Genomic DNA, 25,809 nt, shown 5'->3' with positions numbered 1-25,809 from the left:
TTTCACACATATTAATGGATGCATCAAAAAGGAGTAAAAAAAAAATGCATGAATTTTATGCTGTGTTTTTCCTGCAAGTACATCAGGATTTTCAGATTTTTCTGCTGCAAATAATGAAATTGTGCAAATACACTTACACAGAAAAAAAACCACATAAATTGAGCTTGGTTTGAGTTGGTATACACGCAGCACATAAACGCATGTTCACAGTGGCCACAAAATACACAAAACCTACAAGAAACAAAATGAGCAAAAACCCTGCTGTAACTAAATAAGTAAAAAGCAAAAGTGCATTTAAATAACACAAGGTTCTTAGTAATACTGTGTTTGATCAAAAATAGCATAAAAGCCATCCCACAGCAAGTTAACTCTGATCGGGACGGTCCTACGCTGGCAAATATTAAAAACCTTACCATGTGTCAGAGTTGACCTCAGTGTGAATAAGGGCAGACAAAAGGACTGGGTCCCAACCAGTAGACACCAGCTCAGGAGAGGGAGCCCACACTCAGGATTACACAGAATGCAAAAAAAAAAATTGAGCTTGGTTTGACTTGGTATACATTCAGCACATAAACGCATGTTCACATTGGCCATAAAACATACAAAACCTACACGAAACAAAATGAGCAAAATCCCTGCTGTAACTAAATCGGCGCTCATTTACCCAGCGACTCCGGTCGCATCACACGTGCGCCTACGTGGTCAGGACGTCTTGCTGCATCCAGTATATTTGTTCTGATGAAGGTTCGCATGTGGACCGAAAACGTTCGACTTGCCTTTATGGATGCACATCAATAAACCTTTTGCATATAATAGTTATTCATCTAGAGTGCCAAGTTTTTTCGGGTTTTGATCAGAGTGTCATCAGTTTTTTAATGAGGTGGAGAAAAAAAACTTTCTCCACCTTCTCCATTCTGTCAGTCTGTGAAAATTGGACTGCACTCAGATGTCATCCGAGCGCGGTCCCATGCTTTTCACATCCCATAGACTGGCATTGCCAATTTTAATCTGACACTTGGATCAGAATCGGACGTCTCCAATTTTTCCTCGGTCCAAGCACAAAAAAATGGACATGTGCGAAGCTCCACAGAATATCATGGGTACGAGTGTCATCTGTGAATACCACGAAGAGCAGACGTCAGATATATTGAGCTGTATGCACGAGCCCTGACAGAAACCTGTGCCCGTGACTATAAGGAATGACCGACACTAAACAGAAAACCTATACCCTATACCTCGTACCGACAGGCTCTCCAGCGCCTGCAGCACCCCACATAGGCTGGAGAAAAAGCCCTAAAATCAGTGATGCCATAGCATAACCTCCCCAGGTGAGCGCTCCTACCCGCCCATCTTTCGTGGGGTTTTTGTTTTTAAGCATTATTACCCCAGTAGCGCTTTGTCTTTTTTTTTTTTGTTTTTTTTCTCCAGCATATACCTTCAAGCTTAGGATGAGATGATAAGAAAGCTCTGGACGTATGAGGACATAGTCCACATTAATGGATAACCTGTAGTGACCACTAGCATTTCTGGACTGGAATAACTAAACACACGCTGGCAATTCAGTAATATTCATTGTGGCACTTATTGCCAGTCTATATCCTATTAAAGATCCTCTCTGTTCTTAAAGGGAACCAGTCATGTCCATTTTAGCATGTAAACTGTCCCCTGTGCATTGTTGGTGATGCAATGTGCATCACTAACACATTTTTTTTCATTAAAAGCAGTGGTCTAATCATGTGAAAAATGCACGTTATATAGTTATATCATGCCTGCTCATTTAGTCGTAGGGGTGTGCTTCATGTCATTCAGTCACAGTTGTCGCTGCCCACGCAATTTGAATGATGTTCTTGGGGTGGCACCAACATCGCTCAAATTCGCTTTCAAATCCCACGCTTGTGCACAGTTGAGCGGAGAGCCGCACTTGTGCAGTGTTGAGCTGAGAGCCGCACTTGTGCAGAGTAGAGCGGAGAGCCATACTTGTGCAGTGTTGAGGGGAGAGCCGCACTTGTGCAGTGTTGAGGGGAGAGCCGCACTTGTGCAGTGTTGAGTGGAGAGCTGCACTTGTGCAGTGTTGTGCTGAGAGCTGCACTTGTGCAGTGTTGAGCGGAGAGCTGCACTTGTGCAGTGTTGAGCAGAGAGCTGCACTTGTGCAGTGTTGAGCTGTGAGCCGTGCTTGTGCGGTGTTGAGTAGAGAGCTGCACTTGTGCAGTGTTGAGTGGAGAGCTGCACTTGTGCAGTGTTGTGCTGAGAGCTGCACTTGTGCAGTGTTGAGCTGAGAGCTGCACTTGTGCAGTGTTGAGCTGAGAGCTGCACTTGTGCAGTGTTGAGCTGTAAGCCGTGCTTGTGCAGTGTTGAGCTGAGAGCTGCACTTGTGCAGTGTTGAGGGGAGAGCCGCGCTTGTGCAGTGTTGAGCTGAGAGCCGCGCTTGTGCAGTGTTGAGCTGAGAGCCGCGCTTGTGCAGTGTTGAGCTGAGAGACGGGCTTGTGCAGTGTTGAGCTGAGAGCTGTGCTTGTGCAGTGTTGAGCTGAGAGCCGCGCTTGTGCATTGTTGAGCTGAGAGCCGCGCTTGTGCAGTGTTGAGCTGAGAGCCGTGCTTGTGCAGTGTTGAGCTGAGAGCCGCGCTTGTGCAGTGTTGAGCTGAGAGCCGCGCTTATGCAGTGTTGAGCTGAGAGCCGTGCTTGTGCAGTGTTGAGCTGAGAGCCGCGCTTGTGCAGTGTTGAGCTGAGAGCCGCGCTTGTGCAGTGTTGAGCTGTGAGCCGTGCTTGTGCAGTGTTGAGCGGAGAGCCGCGCTTGTGCACTGTTGAGCTGAGAGCCGTGCTTGTGTAGTGTTGAGCTGAGAGCCGTGCTTGTGCAGTGTTGAGCAGAGAGCTGCGCTTGTGCAGTGTTGAGCTGAGAGCCGTGCTTTGTGCAGTGTTGAGCTGAGAGCCGCGCTTGTGCAGTGTTGAGCTGAGAGCCATGCTTGTGCAGTGTTGAGCTCAGAGCCGTGCTTGTGCAGTGTTGAGCGGAGAACCGCGCTTGTGCAGTGTTGAGCTGAGAGCCGCGCTTGTGCAGTGTTGAGCTGAGAGCCGCGCTTGTGCAGTGTTGAGCTGAGAGCCGGGCTTGTGCAGTGCTGAGCTGAGAGCCGTGCTTGTGCAGTGTTGAGCTGAGAGCCGCGCTTGTGCAGTGTTGAGCTGAGAGCCGCGCTTGTGCAGTGTTGATCTGAGAGCCGTGCTTGTGCAGTGTTGAGCTGAGAGCCGTGCTTGTGCAGTGTTGAGCTGAGAGCCGTGCTTGTGCAGTGTTGAGTGGAGAGCCGCGCCTGTGCAGTGTTGAGCTGAGAGCCGTGCTTGTGCAGTGTTGAGCTGAGAGCCGTGCTTGTGCAGTGTTGAGCAGAGAGCTGCGCTTGTGCAGTGTTGAGCTGAGAGCCGTGCTTTGTGCAGTGTTGAGCTGAGAGCCGTGCTTGTGCAGTGTTGAGCTGAGAGCCGCGCTTGTGCAATGTTGAGCTGAGAGCCGTGCTTGTGCAGTGTTGAGCTGAGAGCCGTGCTTGTGCAGTGTTGAGCGGAGAACCGCGCTTGTGCAGTGTTGAGCTGAGAGCCACGCTTGTGCAGTGTTGAGCTGAGAGCCGCGCTTGTGCAGTGTTAAGCTGAGAGCCGTGTTTGTGCAGTGTTGAGCTGAGAGCCGTGCTTGTGCACTTTTGAGCGGAGAGCCGCGCTTGTGCAGTGTTGAGTGGAGAGCGATGCTTGTGCAGTGTTGAGCGGAGAGCCGCGCTTGTGCAGTGTTGAGCGGAGAGTCGCACTTGTGCAGTGTTGAGCGGAGCACGCGCTTGTGCAGTGTTGAGCAGAGAGCCGCGCTTGTGCAGTGTTTAGCTGAGAGCCGCGCTTGTGCAGTGTTGTGTGGAGAGCAGCGGTTGCAGAGTTGAGCGGCCAGCTCAAGGAGCTGCCTATGCTCCGTTTTGAGCGGCTCCCCGCACTTGCACCGTGACAAGCTGTGCATGCTCGCACAGTCAGTGAAGCTGGGTACTACACACAGCGTCAATACACACACTTGTCATGTTGCATGCGGTCAACACTGTGCAAGCGTGGCTCCACGATACACACTGCGCAAGCGCGGTTTGATGATGCACATGCGCAAATGATGCTTCACGATACACACTGCGCATGCCCGGTTCACAATGCAAGACTGCACGAGCACGGCTTGACGATACACACAGCGCAAGCGTGGCTTTACAATACACACTGCGCAAGCACGGGGGTAAAGGATCTAACTATGAAAAAACTGCAAAAACCCCACTTCCGGTACAGACTATATTATCCAGTAAAGCAGGTCCTAGCGGTTCCAGCGCCATCTGCATAGACCCTGAAGGTAAAACTAGAGAAGACAACTCAGACCTGGCTCCTTGAAAGGTTGCTGAGTGTATCATGGAGCGCCCCCGAGGGCAGCAGGGTACTTGTTATCGGGTCCTTCGGTTCACGGGGGGATGTCACGTGGCTGACCTGGTCCGTGGCCCTTGGGACGACCGTGTTGAAGGGAAAGATCTTTAAAGGGAATGTTCGTGACGCCACCTGTGGTATTCGGTCAGGGTGACCGACGCTGGTTTAAGGGGGTCCGCTTGGGTGATGTTATGGCAGCTAGATGGTAAACCTTCCCACAGGTGAAGTATGTCACCAGGGCTTCCAAGTGTGTAGATGGTGGATGGTGAGAGGCGCAGTGAAGAATGAGGACACAAGGTTGCAGTCTCTCTACCTTTTACTTAAGGCTTCAGCATCCACAGTCCAGGGCACCAGACCACAGGACAGGCAGAGTCCGGCCAGTTTGGAGGCAAATCTAGAGTTCCCTAGTCCAGATAGAAATCAGTAGCCTTCCTCTAGCGCCGTGTGTTGTAGTACCTTACTGCTAAGCATCTCATAAGGTCCTCACAACTATTGAAGATGTTACAGATGTTATGTCTCTCTCTGTCCCCCAGATGGATAGGACAAACCCGTATGACCGGTGGCTTGAGGCGTTTTACAGGGACTCTATCATGCCCCAGCCTCTAAGTGGTGCCACCTTGCCTCCTGGGTATAGGGCGGGCAGGTAACGTGAAATTAGCTGTCCTGCCGAGCTCTGGAGCAAGGCATAAAGGACTGTTGCTCCCTCGGGGTTCCGGCTACCGGAATCCTGCACCTCAGAAGGAGACAGCCTGTGTAGGGCAGAACTCCTCTGAAATCCACTCCTTTGCTACGACTTCTTCACCCTCTCTACAATGCAGTTCTCCTTCCGTGTCTCTTCCTAGAAGCTGCCGCACTCAGGGCAGGCACAACTCTGTGTCCTTCTGTCTCGGCCTCTACAGGGTCCAACCCCTGTCAGGGACCAACTAACTGAGCAAAGCTCAGCCAGCAACTAACTAACTTCCTCCCCAGGCAACCAGTTTTACCTAAGTGTGAGGAGTGCCCTAATAAATAGGAACAGAGCTTCCCCTAGTGGCCTGGAGTGCGAAATGTGTTGCATGTTTGTGATACCTGGATTCAGTTGTCCTTCTTTGCCTCCCAAACGTAACATCACTCCCCCTAGAGGAGAATGATATTACTGCCACAACCAGGACCCTAGGGCGCTGCATATCATGTCACTCCCTAAGGAGCAGAGGGAGAGTGCAGTATAAGAAAGAAACCCCAGCAGTACACTGAAATTTTGCGCAAGCGCAGTAATTGCCTGAGGCAGTAGATGTGCAGTAAGGTCCCGATGACATTGCAAGTCCCGGACTAACAATCTGCACATGCTCTGCTCCTTCTGAGCGGATGAGTCCCTGCAATAATTGTGCTTGTGCAAAATCTCGGACAGGAGAGGAAGGTCACTGAAACAAGTGTGACTTCTCAATCAGATTCAGGAGGCCGGCGGTGAATGGGGAATAGGAAGAAACTCAGGATGCAGACTTTTGATAAGCCCCATATATTGTTCTTGCACGGGGGGGGGGGGCATTTTCTGTCTGTTATCTACAGTGCGTGGTCATTTAACTTCAATTTTGGTGCATTTGTTTGATCACTGACATATTTGACAAAATGCAGCATTGCCCAAGTGTGCCACTTTTTCCATGCATTTTTTTTAATAGGATTATCCATAGGACTGGAAAAACGCATTTTGCAACTGCCTGTCTACACCCTGCCAACAACACGTCAAAAATATGCATGAAAATCACAGTGTTTCTTACAAATCAAAAACTAAAACATATGTGTGAAGGAACCTTAGTGAGAAACAGTTTAGCTAAATAATACAATTTTGTAATACAACTCATGACATAAACCCAAAATAAAGAACATGTAAGATATCTCGTTATTTCATACACAGATAAACAATATTTCACCCATACAAAGTCTCAAAGGTTTTTAATGTAAGTGATAATATTATCCATAGCCAACTTTCCGGACACCACATCAGACCGATCAAAGAAGATAACTACTCCATGAAAACCATCTTCAACATGATACCATGTGACCGGGACTCCATTGTCCTCCAGCCGTTTCTTGTAGAGTATCCCATCATCTCGGAGAACATCGAACTCACATGTTAGTATGTAGGCCTGTGGTAATTGCCGGATCACAGCATCATCAGAGAACAATGGAGAACATGGAAGGTCAAGAGTTATCTTAACTTTCTCGTAAACTTCTTTATTAAAAGGTGCCATGACGTGAGGTGTGTAGCCTTTGTCCTTAAATTTTTGAGAACTCAACAACTTACTTAATTTTTGTCTTATCTCAAGAGTAACATGGCTGCCCTTGATCAGTTCTTTTGACAAAGATGGATCACCACCTATGTATTTCATTGTGCAGTATAATGCATACTTTTGGTATAGCAATGGGACCATCTTGTTTTGCTGATATGAAGGTAAATTGAAGTCCGCCATCTGGAGCACTGGGTATATCATCACTTGGGCAAGAGGCTTTGGAATATCCGATCTACCCACAAGAGCTTGACAAACACCAGCTGTAAGATTGCCCCCAGCACTGTCTCCACATATTATAACAGAAGAAGGATTGACTCCATGATCTTGTGCCGTCTTCAGAAAGTGAACTGTAGCCAAGACACAGTCATCAAATGCAGCCGGGCATCTGTGTTTTGGGGCCAGGCGGTACCTAAAATTAATGATTTAAAAAAAGATTATTAGATCTTTGATATGGGAAGCAACAGTCAATATTTGGATAATAGGGACCAACATTTGCATTGGTTAATATCTCCACCTAGTTCCGCCATTTTAGATGTTCTTTACGGTGTTAATTAATTCACAGCGGTCTAATGGCAATGATTTATTACCAAGCTACCGTACGTCCTCCAGACTGAGAGATAGTGTTGTAGATCCTCTTTTCTCTATGCAAAAGATGTGGGTTCAGAATTGAGTCCTCCTCTTAAAAAATGCTTCAATAAGGTAAATGGGCAGGGGCTGTCCGAAGTAGACAACACTTGATAACATTTATTTTTTGAAACCAATCATGTTGTCGACTTTGTGCCCTATTCATTAAGTACATTTTTTTCCGTGAAATCTCACAAAATGTTTGCGTGACTTGAAGTTGTGCAAAAAATGTAGCAACTTTTGGTGGTTTTTTTTACACCAGTCCTGGCCACTTTTAGAAAAGAAGACTCGGCTCACATTGGATGGGACCTACTAAGAGCACTTGACAAATTTGTCATAGTTTACACCACAAAAGTGTTGTAAATTACGACAAAAACTCCAGAGTGACCTTTCTGTTGGTGGCGCACGGCACTTGAAAGATGGGCCAAATTCATTAAAGGGTGATCCAAAACCAATTGAATTTAATCCTGAATTTCTATATTTGTAATCTAATCATCTGATCACTTTTTTTTAACATACTTTAATTAAAAATTCCCTATCATTCCTTCTCTACTATCTTTCTGCTTTTTTTTTTTTTCTGTTCTGCTGACGTTTTGTTTGAGAATCCCCAGTGCATTCTGGGATACTCAAACGGGATGTGATCAGGAGGCCAGTGCTGCAGTCGCTGTCTCTCATCCACCAGTACTTATAAAGCAAAGGGTCAGTTATAGACAACTTTTGAGGAAACACATTAAGGGGGTTGTTCGCTATTCTAACATCCCCTTCTGAATCACTAGGTTACCCCCTTAGAAAATAATAGCAGCTATACTCACCTCCAGTGGGGGTGCGGTTCCAGCATTGACGGCACTGGCTCTCCTTGCACTAACATGACATTACGTCACGCAATCCCTGAAGCCAAATCCGTGGCCTCTTCACTCTCTCTTCCTTCAGACAAATCAGACTTCTGGAGAAAGTGAGAGCAGCCGCAGCTCTGATTTACTAGGCATGTCTGATTTTTCTGAAGGGGGAAGGAGTGAAGCGGCCGCCTATTGGCTGCAGAGCTTGAGTGACATAATGTCATGTGAGCCCCAGGAGAATAAGTGCCAACACCTCTGGACCATAGCGATATCTATTTCTATATACTATTGAGTAATAGCCAGTTATATCTCCATGGTATTTCAATATGTGCAAATAAAGGATATGTCAACCCCTTTAATTGCAGATGGGGAAAAAAAATAATTGAAATACTCACAAATGAGGTATACTTGGCGGTTACTCCATACAATACACAAATAGATATTTTTTTGCCCTATATTAATGACTGGGTCCTGGCTCACCCAACTGTTTTCTGTGCATCAGTATGTCTTTTTCAATCTCGATAATGAATATTTATAATGGTTTTGAACAAAATGTGAACCCAGTTCTCATTATTTTGTTCCTGGACATGTTTTTTTTTTCATTTTCGGGGAATATAAAAACTACTACCGACAAAACAAATGGAACAGTTGCCCAAAGCAACCAATCAGATTACAGCTTTAGTTTCCGACAGAACTCGGAAAAGATCCTTTGGTCAGATCACTTTCATTCTACAAAAATTAGTCGCAATTCACTTTCACTAATTCATTATTTTAATTAGAACGTAAGGAAACATTAGATGAACGATTCCATCTTACCCAACAGAGACAACCACAGCTCCAGATTTCTCTGACAGGTATCGACAGAAAGTGTCATGGCTCTCTAAAACCAAATAAGTAAGACATGAGTTATAGGAATCCATTATACCAAACAATTATCCAATATCATGACAAATGAAAAATGCTCTGTTATCCATAACAATCAATCATATTTACATATAGCGAGGATTCCAGATTCTGCTGGCTATAAGGCCACGTTTACATGTTCAGTATTTGGTCAGTATTTTACCTCAGAATGTGTAAGCCAAAACCAGGAGTGGGTGATAAATACAGAAGTGGTGACGTGTTTCGATTATACTTTTCCTCTGATTGGTCGTCTCCTGGTTTTGGCTTACAAATACTGAACGTTGGAGTTAGAGAGATAAATGGGTGTATGGTGGTCCCCTGCCTTTCTCCCCTGGTTGCCCAGCTTTTGCTGCACGTCTCAATTCTACCGGAAGTGAACCCCGCCGCAATAATCAAACATTTATGATAAAAATTGACAGAAAAATGTACACGTAACACTGGATTCAGAACTAAAAGCTAATGTCACAGTCTTTGTGCCACTCTCAATACGTCACAGCACAGTCTCTCCTAGTGCTTAGTGCAGCCGTGATCCCAGTCGTCCCCCTTTAAACCAATGCGCTGCTATTGTGTTCTGGCAATCTTGTACACTCCGACAAACTGCTCCCTCCGTTACCTTGTATCAGTCACCTCCTAATCTCCGAGATGGCAAACTACCTAACTCAGATAAGCAGTGACTGAAACTCATTCTTGATGAATAAGCCTATGCTCCCCTCTATGAAGGCGATCCTCACCATCTCTCAGCAGTGATGGTACTCCGTCTTGCACTTAAGGTGTCCTCCATCATGTGGGTCAAATTACATGCATGGCAGAACAAGCTGGGACTTTATGTTTGCAACTTTGCAGCTTTGGGGTAGCACTTCTTACATATATGTAAGGAGTACTACTCTCACTTACTTCTACCTAGCTGTGACGCAGTCACTTCTCACAACTCTCCTTCCTTCTTAAAATTCAGAGTTGACATTTACAAATAATATAAAACCAAAACAATGTATACAAGAAGAGTGAGGGGTTACAATCTATGATGAAAAAGGGGTACAGAGTATTTACCTTGTATAGTCCAGCCATCATTGAGACTGCTTAGTCTAAGTTTACACCACCTTTTAGTTGTCTTACCTTGTGTCAGAAATATGCACCATAATTCTAGCTTATCAATCATCAATCGCTAGGTTACAGCCCCTGTCAAACAAAACTAAGCCCTTAACGGGTCTGTGTACCTTGCCAGATAAGAAAGTGTGACATTAATATGTCCCATGACCATCACAGTCAATTAGTTGCTGCTGATAGGCTGCATCTGTGAGGCAGGGCCAGGGCCGTAGTCGTGGCTGAATCTATCTGTTTACATGCACCCTGGCCTCCCGCCACATGCAAACAATGTCCCCTTTTTTGCCTACCTTCAGCCACATCATCTGCACCCTCAGGGTCCCATCTCAGCAGCTGGGGCTTTGCTGCTGGTGTTATTGCACAAAACGAGACAGAGTTCACGTTCGTCTTTAAACAAATAACCTTACTTTCTTCTCTTCGCAGAATACAGAAGGAAGAACAGCATGTAGTGAGCGTGCAGGAGAGCGAGGCGCAGGAGAGTGACAACTGGGGAGGATAGCTGTGACTAGGCTACCTCCCTGACAGAGCGCAGACACCGGTAGCCGGAAGACTGAGGTTGTGTCGGACTCTAGGAGGCACAGCAGAAACTGAAAGGACAGCTGGACTACACGTCACCTGTCCGCCCTAATACCCAGGAGACACAATGGCGCATAGAGCCCGGGTCGTGATAGAGACCCTGTAAAAAGGCTCGAGCCACCTGTCATATGGGTTTGTGTCCCACCTTTAAGGAGGACAGAGAGAACTGTGAGGACCTTGACAGAAGCCATAGGCAGCAAGGGATTACACCACCGCGCTAGTAGGAAGGCTTTTAACTCCACGTGTTGAATTCACTTCCAAGCCGACCGGACCTGCCTGTACCTGTGATCTGGTGCCCTGGATTGTGGCTGCCTGAAGTCTTCAGTAAACCAGGTAAAGAGACTGCAAACCTGTGTCCTCCGTTCTTTACTGCACCCTGTGCTCTTCAGGGATCCAGTCCTACTCCCAGGACCTCCCAACACAGTCCTTCCACAGTGCGCTATTCAGGACGTCCGTCCCCACGTCGGTCCGTCCAACAGAGAGGCGTGTGGACTGTCCAGGTGCTATTCAGGACGTTCATCCAACACCCCAGGCCACCAGGTCCAAAGCCCCACCATGTGCTACTCAGGGAGATAGCACTCCCAACACATAGGCTCTTCCAGGACCTTCAGCACAGACCATTCAGATCCACACTCAGAGACATGTGACCCACACCCTGGTCTCATTATATACTTGTAGCTACTCCCCTAGATGGGAGTGTGTGTGTGGCTAGTTCGACCCGCCCAGCTCTCATAACTAGCCCTGCCAGCCTCCTTTTACAATTATACAAACAGCACATTTACTTGTGGGACTACAGGTCCCAGAACATCTTTACTTCAGGCTGACAGCATAGAGTATCTTCCTCTGCGACACACATACCGGCCATTCACAATAATGCCGGACTTTGACTCATCATCACCACAGTTATGCCTGCGATTGCCATGCATTCCTATGGCCTCAATATGCCTCCATGCGTATTCTGGGAAGACCATGCAGTGCCCCCTACCTGTAACAGGGGTCACTGCATCACAACACTGATTGGGCTACAAACACTTTTGTAAATAGTTTGCACCTACTTCGGTGCTTTCTACTGGTTTTACAAGGAACCATTAAATATACTATTCATCATTGTTTTGCACTAAAAAGTTAATTAGTTTTACAGAGACCTGAAGAAAAACCCATTTGGCGCAGCCCACGACAAGGTCTGGTAGCCCGCCCAATCCTATGTTGGGGGTTTATGAAAGGGGTCCCCCATATTGTTACTGCTGTTATTAATTGACTTGAATATTATTTGCACTTTTAATTGCGCTACCTCAATATAGGAAAATTGCTTTTTTGCACTTGTTTAATAAAGTGATAATATTTAATATGGTTAGAAAAATTAGCTAGGATTGTATTTTATATGCCAGAGAGTTTTATAGCATACATGTTTTGCATAGTATTATTAGAAGAAGTGAGTTGGTATGTGTCAGATAGTCAAAATATATAGTCAGAAAAGTTACCAGATAGTGTTAAAGAATTATAGAGTGAGAACTAGTAAAGAAAGTTGATGTTTTTTTTTTTTTGCACTTTAATTAAAGAAAGTCTTAAAGATAGTATACCTGTGAGGGTAGTTACTGCTTCATAGTATGTTAAAGTAAAATGTATTAATTCTGAAAAGTTATTTATATCTTTGTATATATGTTCTGCAACGTTAAAAGTATCAATTACCTCCCATAAAGGGAAGCCAACATTTAACCAGTTTACATGCATATAAAAATGTTTTTTTTTGTATGTCTTTTTAATAACCTGTATTGTTTATGTTTTCTTCTTTTCCCAGTCCGGGAGTACTGGATTCAACAGGGGGATTTGAGTGTAACACCCCAAGGTCCTGGTCGTTACATTGCATTCATTTCCTCACGGGGAGAGCGATGTCACGCTTGGAAGCGTAGGAAGGCGCTGGGAAAGGTCAGACCTTTCCCGGCGCCTGCGCACTGCAGTACTTTGCTCTGCCCTCAACAGGGCAGACAAAGTACGCCTGCGCCGGAGCCGCAGCGTGAAGGCAAGAAGAGGACGTCATCGTAAGAAGATGGGAGGCCCCGGACCGCGACGCCCATCGGATCGGACCACCCAGGTGAGTATAATCTAACCTCTTTTTCTCATCTTTCAGGATGCATCGGGGGCTTATCTACAGCATTCCAGAATGCTGTAGATAGGCCCCTGATGCTGGTGGGCTTAGCTCACCTTCGATTTTGGGGGTGACAGGTTCCCTTTAAGCACAGGTGGCATCACAAACAAACTTTATCCAAACTCCTTTAAAGTCCTTCCCTTTTACTTGGGCACCCAAGGCCACGGACAGTGTCACAGCCACCGTGACATCCCCTTTAAGTACCGGACCCGGTACCGAGTACCCCAAGGCCCTGGCGGGCGTCTCATTAACTAGTTACTATACTCAGCTTCTATAACCTAATCCTACTGTGCCCCATCTAGTGTCCCAATCAAGGAACTGCGCTTTCCCTAAGTAACCTTCTACATTAAACAGCACTAGATACGGCATTCAACTACAACAATATACACATTGAACAAGCATCATTTAGTACTAGTTTCAACCGGGACGTGCTTAAAGGGGTGGGGGCATATACCAGTATCTGTCACCCCTTACACATCTTTCACTATTCCGTCATAGGCACGCATAGTTAAAGTCGAGCTCTCACGTACCTCCATGAAATCCATTTTGTAGCACTTTACAAAAGAGATCTGTAATACAAACGGCTTTGTGCATTAAAGGGGTTGTCCAGGCTTGTGATGAAAGTCAGCAGTGACTCTATGTAATTGCAGACTTTTGAATCCTCAGAGCGCGCACACTGCACGCTGTCAGGATTCTCGGGTGCCAGCAAGGACATGTCTAGTCAGAATGTGGCAGGAAGGATGTAAATCACATACTTTTGTGGTCACGTGACTGCCTGTTCTTGGCACCAGAGAATCCTGACAGCGTGCACTGAGCGCGCTGTGAGGATTCACAATTCTGCAGCCACATAGAGACACTGCAGACTTTCATCCCAAACCTGTAAAAACCCTTTAACCCTAAGACGATTGAAAAGATAATTAGACAAAGACATCCCACCACACAATGGATCAACCCTTAAAGCACAAATTTTGACTTGCTTACCAATACTGCCTGCCATGAATCCTCCTCCGTGAAAGAACATGACTCCTTTTCTACCACCGACTGATGGAGCTCGGGGCTGGTAGACCCTCACCGGCACTCCTCCAAATTCTAAGTCTTTCGTGAAAACCTCTGGATCATCCTTCTGGACAGGCATTAATAATTTTTGTACAAAATGAAAAATCCCTTCAATGTTCCTCAATCCGATTTTATGAAGAGCTTCTGTCTATAGAATGAAGAAACAAAGTTATGAAAATAAAACAAGAATTGTCCTTATTGGTATCTGCAGGAATGTCAAGAGTGGCAGATCCACAGAAATTTGCACCCGCCCCTGAAGACAACAATTGTGAAGTGTGGTGTGTGGTTTCATTGTGGTTTATGGTGCGATGAAACTTGTGAAATACATCGAGTGTTATAGGTACTGGTGCAGTTGTGTGGGCACTGAAAGGTAACGCCTGAGGACCTCTGGTATATTCAGCTCGGGTATAGGGATAGTTTAGAACATAGTTTAGTACTTAGTAATAGATAGGAAGATTAGGACAGTTAGGAAGTGGTGGGCCTATTAGTGTGAAATATATAGGAATACTATAAATATTGTTAGCATAGTGTTAACATAGGAAAGTAATGAAACCTGTGTACTGGAATATAGGTGAAAGGTTAGATCGTCCCAGCAACAGACTGCAGGAACAGAGATGGTTAAATGTTTGGGACCAGCCCGGCATGGAAGGGGATTAAGTGAAGCAAAAAGGGGAAGCATTTCCTGGTTTAGTTGGATAGAGAAAGTCTGAGTTAGAGAGAGGTTCGTGTGCACTTCAGGTTTAAGCTGCAGTGGGCAGGAGGCACGTGGAGTACATATCGTTCTGACAGCATGAAGTCGGACCAATTTTTGTGTGGACCTTCCTGTAATATCTAGGTCCTACGGACCCAAACTAAGCACTGAGGAGCGTGCCTTAATCCCTTCCATACAGAGAAAGCCATACGGGGAACCACGAGAGGGAAACGTAGCAGATCTCGGTGGTGGGTGTGGAGAAGCAGCAGCTCGCCCTGGACACCTTACAGACATTGCTGCCGATTCCCCTAGTGATTGCTCTCCCACTAAGGGTAAGTTCACACTGGGCTTTTTTTTGCTGCTTTTTTATGCTAATTTTGAGCTGCTTTTTACAGTACCAGCAAAGTCTATGAGATTTCAGAGATCTCATGCACACACATTGGTTTTTTGTGTCATCAGGATTTTGTGCTTTGCTGCTTTTTTTTTTTGGATATAGAGCATGTCACTTCTTTCAGCGTTTTTGCAGTGTTTTTGCATCGTTTTTCACCCATTGGCTTGAATGGGTGTTGAAAAAATGCGGCAAAAACGCAGGTATCATTATTTGCAGCATTTTCTCTGCAGAAAAGTCATGGCCATTAGTATTGACAAAGAGACACAAAACCGCACCAAAAATGCACCTAAACCGGCGTTTTTGCAACAGCTTGTTTCCTGCCAAGAAATCAGGTTTTGCTGCAGAAAAAAAGCAGCAAAAACGGCCAGTGTGAACTTACTCTAAGGGTACCGTCTCACAGTGGCATTTTGGTCGCTACGACGGCACGATCCGTGACGTTCCAGCGATATACTTACGATCTCGCTGTGTCTGACACGCTACTGCGATCAGGGACCCCGCTGAGAATCGTACGTCGTAGCAGATCGTTTGAAACTTTCTTTCGTCGTCAAGTGTCCCGCTGTGGCGGCATGATCGCATCGTGTAACAAAGGTGTGCACGATATTCTCCACCTCCTCTGCTGATTCTACATCGCAAATACGTCATGAAATTATCGCTCCAGCGTCGTGCATTGCGAAGTTTGACCGCAGTCTACAACGCTGGAGCGATAATGGAGCAATGCTGGAACGTCACGGATCGTGCCGTCGTAGCGACCAAAGTGCCACTGTGAGACGGTACCTTAACAGGGCTTCTATGCCAGTCTCAGTGCATCCTGGCACCCTATGATGACCTTTCGTTACATGTGACCACTATAGTTTCTGGTTGGCAGAGATGTGCATCACCATTTTTTTCAGATGGGCATATTATCGATGCAAGTCTCAGCCAGATGGCAGGTCGGTCCAAGAACATGAAATGACAGCTTAATAAGGACCTCAATGGAATCTGCTTCCTCAGGACACAGATAGAGATGAAGAAACTGGTGGAGCAGGGAGATGTCAACGCCCTTCCCCATATGCATCTACATCTCGGTTCAGCACAAAGCAGAGCAGCTCAGTGTGGGAACAGGGCTACATGAGTAGCTTTTTTTATTTTGTCAGTGGACTCTTATTTGGATTTTATATACTGCGTTAGGGAGCACTGTGGAGCATCATAATGTGTAAGGGGCATGGTGAGGATTTCATATTGTGTTGGGGAATGTTAAGGTCATCATAATGTGGATGGGGGAAAACTTGGGGCATCATACTGTGTAAAGGGGAACTGTGAGGGCGTTATATATCAGCACTATCGGGCATCATACTGTGTAAGGGGAACTGTGAGGGCATCGTGTGTCAGAGCACTATTGGGCATCACACTGCGTAAGGGGAACTGTGAGGGCATCATGTGTCACAGCACTAGGAGGCATCATACTGTGCAAGGGGAACTGTGAGGGCATCATGTGTCAGAGCACTATTGGGGCATAATACAGTGTAAGGGGAACTGTGAGGGCATCGTGTGTCACAGCACTATGGGGCATCATACTGTGTAAGGGGAACTGTGAGGGCATCGTGTGTCAGAGCAATATTGGGGAATCATACTGTGTAAGGGGAACTGTGAGGGCATCGTGTGTCAGAGCACTATTGGGGCATCATACTATGTAAGGGGAACTGTGAGGGCGTCATGTATCACAGCACTACACCGCATCACACTGTGTAAGGGGAACAGTGAGGGCATCGTGTATCAGAGCATTATTGGGCATCATACTGTGTAGGGGGAACTGTGAGGGCATCGTGTGTTACAGCACTATAGGGCATCATACTGTGTAAGGGGAACTGTGAGGGCATCATGTGTCACAGCACTATTGGGGTATAATACTGTGTAAGGGGAACTGTGAGGGCATCGTGTGTCACAGCACTATGAGGCATCATACTGTGTAAGGGGAATTGTTAGGGCATTATGTGTCACAGCACTATTGGGGCATCATACTGTGTAAGGGGAACTGTGAGGGCATCATGTGTCACAGCACTATTGGGGTATAATACTGTGTAAGGGGAACTGTGAGGGCATCGTGTGTCACAGCACTATGAGGCATCATACTGTGTAAGGGGAATTGTGAGGGCATTGTGTGTCAGAGCACTATTGGGGCATTGCGGTGTGTAAAAAGAACTGTGGAGGCATTGTGTCAGAGAACTATTGGGCATCATACTGTGTAAGGGGAACTGTGAGGACATCGTGTGTCAGAGCACTATGAGGCATCATACTGTGCAAGGGGAACTGTGAGGGCATCATGTGTCAGAGCACTATTGGGGCATAATACAGTGAAGAGGAACTGTGAGGGCATCGTGTGTCACAGCACTATGGGGCATCTTACTTTGTAAGGGGAACTGTGAGGGCATCGTGTGTCAGAGCACTATTGGGGCATCATACTGTGTAAGGGGAACTGTGAGGGCATCGTCTGTCAGAGCACTATTGGGGCATCATACTGTGTAAGGGGAACTGTGAGGGCATCATGTATCACAGCACTACACCGCATCACACTGTGTAGGGGAACTGTGAGGGCATCGTGTGTTACAGCACTATAGGTAATCATACTGTGTAAGGGGAACTGTGAGGGCATCGTCTGTCAGAGCACTATTGGGGCATCATACTGTGTAAGGGGAACTGTGAGGGCATCATGTATCACAGCACTACACCGCATCACACTGTGTAGGGGAACTGTGAGGGCATCGTGTGTTACAGCACTATAGGTAATCATACTGTGTAAGGGGAACTGTGAGGGCATCATGTGTCACAGCACTTTTGAGGCATCATACTGTGTAAGGGGAACTGTGAGGGCATCGTGTGTCACGGCACTATTGGGGCATCATACTGTGTAAGGGGAACTGTGAGGGCATCATGTGTCACAGCAGTTTTGGGGCATCATACTGTGTAAGGGGAACTGTGAGGGCATCGTGTGTCACGGCACTATTGGGGCATCATACTGTGTAAGGGGAACTGTGAGGGCATGGTGTGTCAGAGCAATATTTGGGCATCACGCTGTGTAAAAGGAACTGAGGAGGCATTGTGTCAGAGCACTATTGGGCATCATACTGTGTAAGGGGAACTGTGAGGGCATTGTGTGTCACAACACTATGAGGCATCATACTGTGTAAGGGGAACTGTGAGGGCATTGTGTGTCAGAGCACTTTTGGGCATCACACTGCGTAAGGGGAACTGTGAGGGCATCGTGTGTCACAGCACTATGAGGCATCATACTGTGTAAGGGGAACTGTGAGGGCATCGTGTGTCAGAGCATTATTGGGGAATCATACTGTGTAAGGGGACCTGTGAGGGCATTGTGTGTCACAGCACTATGGGGCATCATGCTGTGTAAGGGGAACTGTGAGGGCATCATGTGTCACAGCACTTTGGAGCATCATACTGTGTAAGGGGAACTGTGAGGGCATCGTGTGTCACAGCACTATAGGGCATCATACTGTGTAAGGGGAACTGTGAGGGCATCATGTGTCACAGCACTTTTGGGGCATCATACTGTGTAAGGGGAACTGTGAGGGCATCGTGTGTCACAGCACTATAGGGCATCATACTGTGTAAGGGGAACTGTGAGGGCATCATGTGTCACAGCACTTTTGGGGCATCATACTGTGTAAGGGGAACTGTGAGGGCATCGTCTGTCAGAGCACTATTGGGGCATCATACTGTGTAAGGGGAACTGTGAGGGCATCGTCTGTCAGAGCACTATTGGGGCATCATACTGTGTAAGGGGAACTGTGAGGGCATCATGTATCACAGCACTACACCGCATCACACTGTGTAGGGGAACTGTGAGGGCATCGTTTGTCAGAGCACTATTGGGGCATCATACTGTGTAAGGGGAACTGTGAGGGCATCGTGTGTCAGAGCACTATTGGGGCATCATACTGTGTAAGGGGAACTGTGAGGGCATCGTCTGTCAGAGCACTATTGGGGCATCATACTGTGTAAGGGGAACTGTGAGGGCATCATGTATCACAGCACTACACCGCATCACACTGTGTAGGGGAACTGTGAGGGCATCGTGTGTTACAGCACTATAGGTAATCATACTGTGTAAGGGGAACTGTGAGGGCATCGTCTGTCAGAGCACTATTGGGGCATCATACTGTGTAAGGGGAACTGTGAGGGCATCATGTATCACAGCACTACACCGCATCACACTGTGTAGGGGAACTGTGAGGGCATCGTCTGTTACAGCACTATAGGTAATCATACTGTGTAAGGGGAACTGTGAGGGCATCATGTGTCACAGCACTTTTGAGGCATCATACTGTGTAAGGGGAACTGTGAGGGCATCGTGTGTCACGGCACTATTGGGGCATCATACTGTGTAAGGGGAACTGTGAGGGCATCATGTGTCACAGCAGTTTTGGGGCATCATACTGTGTAAGGGGAACTGTGAGGGCATCGTGTGTCACGGCACTATTGGGGCATCATACTGTGTAAGGGGAACTGTGAGGGCATGGTGTGTCAGAGCAATATTTGGGCATCACGCTGTGTAAAAGGAACTGAGGAGGCATTGTGTCAGAGCACTATTGGGCATCATACTGTGTAAGGGGAACTGTGAGGGCATTGTGTGTCACAACACTATGAGGCATCATACTGTGTAAGGGGAACTGTGAGGGCATCGTGTGTCACGGCACTATTGGGGCATCATACTGTTTAAGGGGAACTGTGAGGGCATGGTGTGTCAGAGCATCGTGTGTCACAGCTCTACGAGGCATCATACTGTGTAAGGGGAACTGTGAGGGCATTGTGTGTCAGAGCACTTTTGGGCATCATACTGTGTAAGGGGACCTGTGAGGGCATTGTGTGTCACAGCACTATGGGGCATCACGCTGTGTAAGGGGAACTGTGAGGGCATCATGTGTCACAGCACTATGGGGCATCATACTGTGTAAGGGGAACTGTGAGGGCATCGTGTGTCACAGCACTATAGGGCATCATACTGTGTAAGGGGAACTGTGAGGGCATTGTGTGTCACAGCACTATTGGGGCATCATACTATATAAGGGGAACTTTGGGAGCATTGTGTGTCAGATCACAATGGGGGCATCATCCTGTGTAGGGGGAACTGTTGGGGCGTCATGTGTCAGCATTCTGGGGGCATTACAGTGTGTTTGGGGAAATTGTGAGGGCATCATGTTTGAGGGGCACTATGTACGTATCATGCTTGGTGGATGCGCTTCATGGGAGCATCATACTGCATGGAGGCCATGAAATGGGTGTCATAATGGGTGGGAACAAGGAGGGGCTTCATTAGGGCACTATTTTGTGCGCCACTTTACATGTTCCTCTTCCTTGTCTGTTGGACTTATGCTCTTGTGTGACTGCGCCTACATGATGTGATCCTGCCTGACTTTACTGTACAATTGTATGTTAGGAAGCCGTGCACAATTCACACAATTCATGCAAGTGCTATGGGGACCCCTGATTTCTATGTTTCCCACTGGACACTTCCAAGTACAATTTACAGGAAAGCCGCCAGCTGCACATTTCCACATAACAAAAAATGCAACACAAAAATTCCAAAAGAACTTATTATATTTTGCCTTGGTAACAGCCCAGTAATAATTTTATAAAAAATTTATTTGCCTGTCATATTGCGGTACTACACGATGTAGCGTTTGGAAATGATTTTCATAGAAGCCGTTGTCTCTACTGAAGTTTATGGGAAAACACAACGAAAACATAAAATGCCATAAAAACTGCAGGGTTTTCAACAACATAAAATCCCAATGGCTTCAGTGTAACATCTGATCCCAGTAGCAGAAGTAGAATTGCATGTAAAGCGGGGATTGTGAGGTTTGTAGGAAGAAGCAACACAAATCAGATTCCGGTCATGAACTCACCAGGAGGAGAACGCCTGTCAAAAATGTATAAAATCTCCGAAGTAATTCAGGATTTGCAATCCCCGGGGGGTACTCCGCTTTTGAGGATTCATACCAAGTTATCCCCAAAAACATCAGAAGACATAAAAGAAGAAAAACGCTGATTGCACAAAGCGGAGAAGCTAATACTCCAAACATTTTCACGGTTTCTGATACTTTGTCCTCCTGTGACTTCCTGTTTCTCCTCTGGGTTTTGTATCTAAGCAGTCTCTTAAAGGAGAAGTGCCACCAGATGTTTATATTAGCCAAATATTAACGTGCAAGAATGTCGTCTCTATAAGGACAACTCATTGGGGACATATCGTATATGCATTTAACCCCCTTAAGCCCAGTGCTCCATGTAATTTATAAACAGCCTGTGGTCTGTCCCAACCGGTCTGTTCCCTATAGAATAACGCTCCTCAGTTGTATGTTTTGTAGCTCTGCATTGTGACGTGTCCATTGTGCCACTTACACAATGTCATTGCTTTATCTGAGTTGTCCTTTAAAAGTTTTAGGATGCAATATATTTTCAACAGACGGAATTATTCCATTGCCTTGAGGAGAGAGTGATGAGGTCACAGTTGGGCCTCATTCAGACATCCGAATTTTGCTCTGATTTTCATGGATAGCACTCGCACCTGTGATAGTTAATGGGGCAAGTCACAAGTCGGTGAGAGCAAAATGGCAGAGACGTATCGGATCAAAAATTAAAAAATCCAAGTCAATTGGTCCATTAAAAAAAAAAATCTGATTTTCACGGACTGTCAGAATGGAGAAGGTGGAGAAAGTATTTTCTTCAATGACTTCACGCATGAGAAAATTGGATGACACTCTGACCACACTCTGATCGGAATAATCGCTCCTATCTTCTCGTACGTGGAAAAATTGGACGTCTGAAGAAGGCCTTAGAGTTTTCAGGAGAGATAATCCTCAGGATCAAAAATATCCTCATGCAGTTGGGTAGCATGCTCAACAGCCTTAGGTACCCCCAATATTGGGCACAGATTTTCACAGGGAGCAGATTCTCGTTCCTGACAGTGAAGAGTATATCCGTCTGTAAAGATAATCACCTGAAAAGTCTGGAAGGTGACGTGTGAATAGAAATGCCAATCCTTAGTCAGTATGTTGCTTTTGTCATGGATGATTGTGAGAGTAGGCTGCACCAGTGTGCAAAATTGATAAACCAATATATTCCAGAATAATGCTGCCATTGAAAGGTGACCAGGAGAGGAGTTGTGAGTGACCAATATAGAGAGTGTGACCTGCTGAAACAGAGGCACAGAGACATCCGCAGAATGGTGGAACATTACAAATTGCCGCAAGTGTCAACCTTTTGTTGCAAGCACCAACTGTTTCGCCCCTGTTCAAGTCAACCTGCTGCCTCATAAGTCTGCTATAACCACCATTCTCGGGGCCTCTTAGAAAGTAAGGGGCACTGCATCCTACCCTTCAACCTATAAGGTGCTCAGCTCCACTTTCCGATAATTGATCTGCATATTCAATTGTCATCTTCTGACGTGTTTCCTCATTTAAGATTCATCAGGGGAGCCAATATAGTACTAGCCTGGGACCAGGCACGACCATACTTTTTTACTCCCCCTGATGAATCTTAACTGAGGAAACGCATCGGGAGACCACAATTGGAATCTCTGATGTTAGGCAAGTTTGGGTTCGGACTTGACCCTTCCTCCATGCAAATGAGGGGTCGCCAGGGAACAACTGAGGATGTATCTTCATATTGTGGTGAGATTATTACTTATCTATACTCAATATAATGATATTTATTTGAGTTATCCTTTTTATATGCACACCTTCAATGTTTTGCTTAAGCATTAATACACCAACCGGTGTTTTGTAACTTTGGGGTGCTGCTTAACAGGGCGTTTCTTATTATTTATAAGTTGTGTGCTACTTTTTTGGTGTGTTTTGGTTATTGGCCAGGAGTGGACCTCCTATATTTATTTTAGATTTTACATAATAAATATTATGTTTTTATCCCACTATTTGCTATTACTACAATTTATTGATAATAGCAATACCAAAGAAAAGGTATAATGCACAGTTTTAAGAAAATATCTGGGACCCTACTACATGAGTGTGACATGCTGGCGATTAGGAGGGGAATACCCCTGGATATATTGGCTGCCACTGCAAAATTAAATATTAATTTTCCTGGAAATATTGACAACTAGGTGTTACCAGTTTGTGGCATTATATTGATGCCAGTGATGCACATTGTGCCTTACGTGACCCCATGAAGCCAAACTAGCAGCAGAACATGAAAGTCTGGGTGGGGAGTTGACGCAGGAGGATGGGTAGACGTGGACAAGCAAGTATAATCTTTTATTAAATTGTAAGCCCTTCTGAGAGCTCAAAAGAATCCAAAATGGCGTCCAAATGGCGAATTAAAATTTTTGTGGCAAATTCATACCAAAATGTAGTGTTTTTTTCTTTTTTAAGTTGGTCCACTAATCTCTTCTTCCCGCTATCCTTACACACAAAACAGTGAAATGAAGGGTTGCTCCCGCCAGTACGGTAGTGTGTCATGTTAGGTAAACCCGACAGGTAACTAAGGGAATATAAACTCACATACTTCAGCACAGCAGTTATATTGTCAGACATCGCAGAGGTACAAACTTGATCCTAAGAAAAGCAGCAGTGGTTTTCACCGAGTGGTAATTTGGTTTCTCCTGTCAGTTGCCCATGGATATATCTAGCTGACCTTTGGTTGTTCAGGCACATCTGACATCAGCCCAAAAGGAGTAAACATGGTCACTTTGTATGACTTAGCAGATCTAAAATGATAGGACTTTTTATGACCAAACTTTCCTCATCCTAGCCATTCACGTCTTGGTCAGGTCAACAGCCAGCTTCTTGGACAACTTTTCCCTTAAATGTCCCTTGGCTGCATCCACCTCTGGGGTCTTTCAAAGTAAAACTGTTACTCACCTATCCCGACTCCAACATTGGGCCTTGCTCCCTTCTCTTATAGCCGTCTCCCTTTGTACTAGCCTGTGCCAGGTTACTTTGAAAACCATGAAACCATCTTTAAGGTCATCACCCAAGGCGTGTTAAGGCTGGCTCAGGCATCCATGTGTGACTGAGTATTCAGGAAGCATTGCATCCATTTACTAGGATATTTAAAGGGACACTGTCACCTGAATTTGGAGGGAACAATCTTCAGCCATGGAGGCGGGGTTTTCAGGTGTTTGATTCACCCTTTCCTTACCCGCTGGCTGCATGCTGGCTGCAATATTGGATTGAAGTTCATTCTCTGTCCTCCGTAGTACATGCCTGCACAAGGCAATCTTGCCTTGCACAGGCGTGTACTATGGAGGACAGAGAATGAACTTCAATCCAATATTGCAGCCAGCATGCAGCCAGCGGGTAAGGAAAGGGTGAATCAAACACCTGAAAACCCCGCCTCCATGGCTGAAGATTGTTCCCTCCAAATTCAGGTGACAGTGTCCCTTTAAAGGAGTTTGTTGCAGCCTTTCAGATACATCCAGGTGAATAATGAACGCACCAGCAAACACCAGTCTGCTATCCTGCAATCTGCAACTATTTCCTTGCTCAGTCAGATATCTGCTAATACTTGGGCTGTTTACACCTTTGGCTCTGCAAGCAAGTTACCAGATAGCCTATACGTATATTATTTCTGTGTGTAATCGCCTCTTGCAACCAAGTTAACAAATTGCATTTGCGTTTCTGTTTTTTAACCATATCCCTACTGCAAGTCCTTGATTGCATATATGTCTCGGCTGTTAATCATATTACTGCTGAAGTTCTGTACTGCATGTACTTCTCTGCTGCTCTTGTATGTGACTGCCCCTACTGCAATATCTGGTGCTTCCAGCTTCACTTGCCTCTCTCTTATCCTGAATCCGCTGATTTCTTGTACGCCAATGTTCCCATTGCAGTCCTTTACCAAAACATAGTGAGGCTGACTCAGAGTTTCCTCTAGGTAGATTGGAGATTGAGTTGGACATTTATTCCTAGCTCTCTGCTGGCTGATGAAAGCAGGCTTAATATCCTCAGATAGAAATGAGGTGGCAACTTGGGAAACCTCGTTGGGAGGTTTATAGTCCATAATCAGGAAAAAATAGTGGTGATGGCCCTGCATAGACTCCTGGAACTGACAAAGGTCCATAGTGCAAACCTCTAGGGGCCAGCATTAGGGAGTAGGCCTCAAAATTATCTCGCTATATTTCCCATGTCCTCTTAGAGGAACTGTACATTAAGAAGGTCACACCTAAGGTCCAAGGCAGCAAGTTCCTGTAACCTTTGGGTTGGAGAATTATTGCATTGGGCCAAGTATACCAGTTTCATAGAGTGGAAGTTATAGATGTGTTCAATCCGATGTCAAATTTTTCCTCAATCAGTAATAGGGTTTCATCCCTATGGGCATTAAAGCTGTCCCCCTGCCATTGGGGGACATTTGTAATAAAACAACAGATTTGAGGTCCCCATGGAATTACGTTATGTATACGATAAGACTGTAAGAAAGCTCAAAAAGATCATAGACCACATTAACGAATGACCTATGGTGAACACTAGCACATCTGAAAGATCACTAAGGGTACCGTCACCCTAAAACGACGCTGCAGCGATACGACAACGATGTCGATCGCTGCAGCGTCGCTGTTTGGTCGCTGGAGAGCTGTCACACAGACAGCTCTCCAGCGACCAACGATCCCGAGGTCCCCGGTAACCAGGGTAAACATCGGGTTACTAAGCACAGGGCCGCGCTTAGTAACCCAATGTTTACCCTGGTTACCAGCGTAAACGTAAAAAAAAAAACACTACATACTTACATTCCTGTCGCGTCCCTCGGCGCTGTGCTTCTCTGCACTGACAGTGAGCGCCGGACAGCCGGAAAGCAGAGCGGCGAC

At 46.0% G+C, this 25,809-nt stretch overlaps 1 protein-coding gene across 1 annotated transcript; it reads right to left on the bottom strand.

The window, feature by feature from the left end:
* Positions 1 to 6,317: 6,317 nt before the first annotated feature.
* On the bottom strand, positions 6,318 to 21,114 carry LOC138650907 (arylacetamide deacetylase-like 4). The gene is made up of 4 exons (XM_069740779.1): positions 20,897 to 21,114; positions 13,840 to 14,062; positions 8,949 to 9,012; positions 6,318 to 7,081 (listed from the first exon to the last, which is right to left on the bottom strand). Exons 1-4 carry the CDS (start codon positions 21,071 to 21,073, stop codon positions 6,325 to 6,327), a joined length of 1,221 nt encoding a protein of 406 aa, XP_069596880.1. The 5' UTR covers positions 21,074 to 21,114; the 3' UTR covers positions 6,318 to 6,324.
* Positions 21,115 to 25,809: the final 4,695 nt, after the last annotated feature.

Source organism: Ranitomeya imitator, chromosome 10 (assembly GCF_032444005.1).
Source record: "Ranitomeya imitator isolate aRanImi1 chromosome 10, aRanImi1.pri, whole genome shotgun sequence".
NCBI classification, from domain to species: domain Eukaryota; kingdom Metazoa; phylum Chordata; class Amphibia; order Anura; family Dendrobatidae; genus Ranitomeya; species Ranitomeya imitator.
Note: the sequence above shows the minus strand (reverse complement) of the source record. Positions and strands in the feature narration are given on the sequence as shown.

Excerpts from the sequence above, each read along its gene's own strand:
- LOC138650907 (XM_069740779.1), bottom strand. The coding sequence starts at position 21,073 with ATGTTTGGAGTATTAGCTTCTCCGCTTTGTGCAATCAGCGTTTTTCTT. Across the intron at positions 9,013-13,839 it reads ATTCATGGCAGGCAGTATTG|AGAGCCATGACACTTTCTGT; the intron begins GTAAGCAAGTCA and ends ATTTGGTTTTAG. Across the intron at positions 7,082-8,948 it reads GCTGTGGTTGTCTCTGTTGG|GTACCGCCTGGCCCCAAAAC; the intron begins GTAAGATGGAAT and ends CATTAATTTTAG.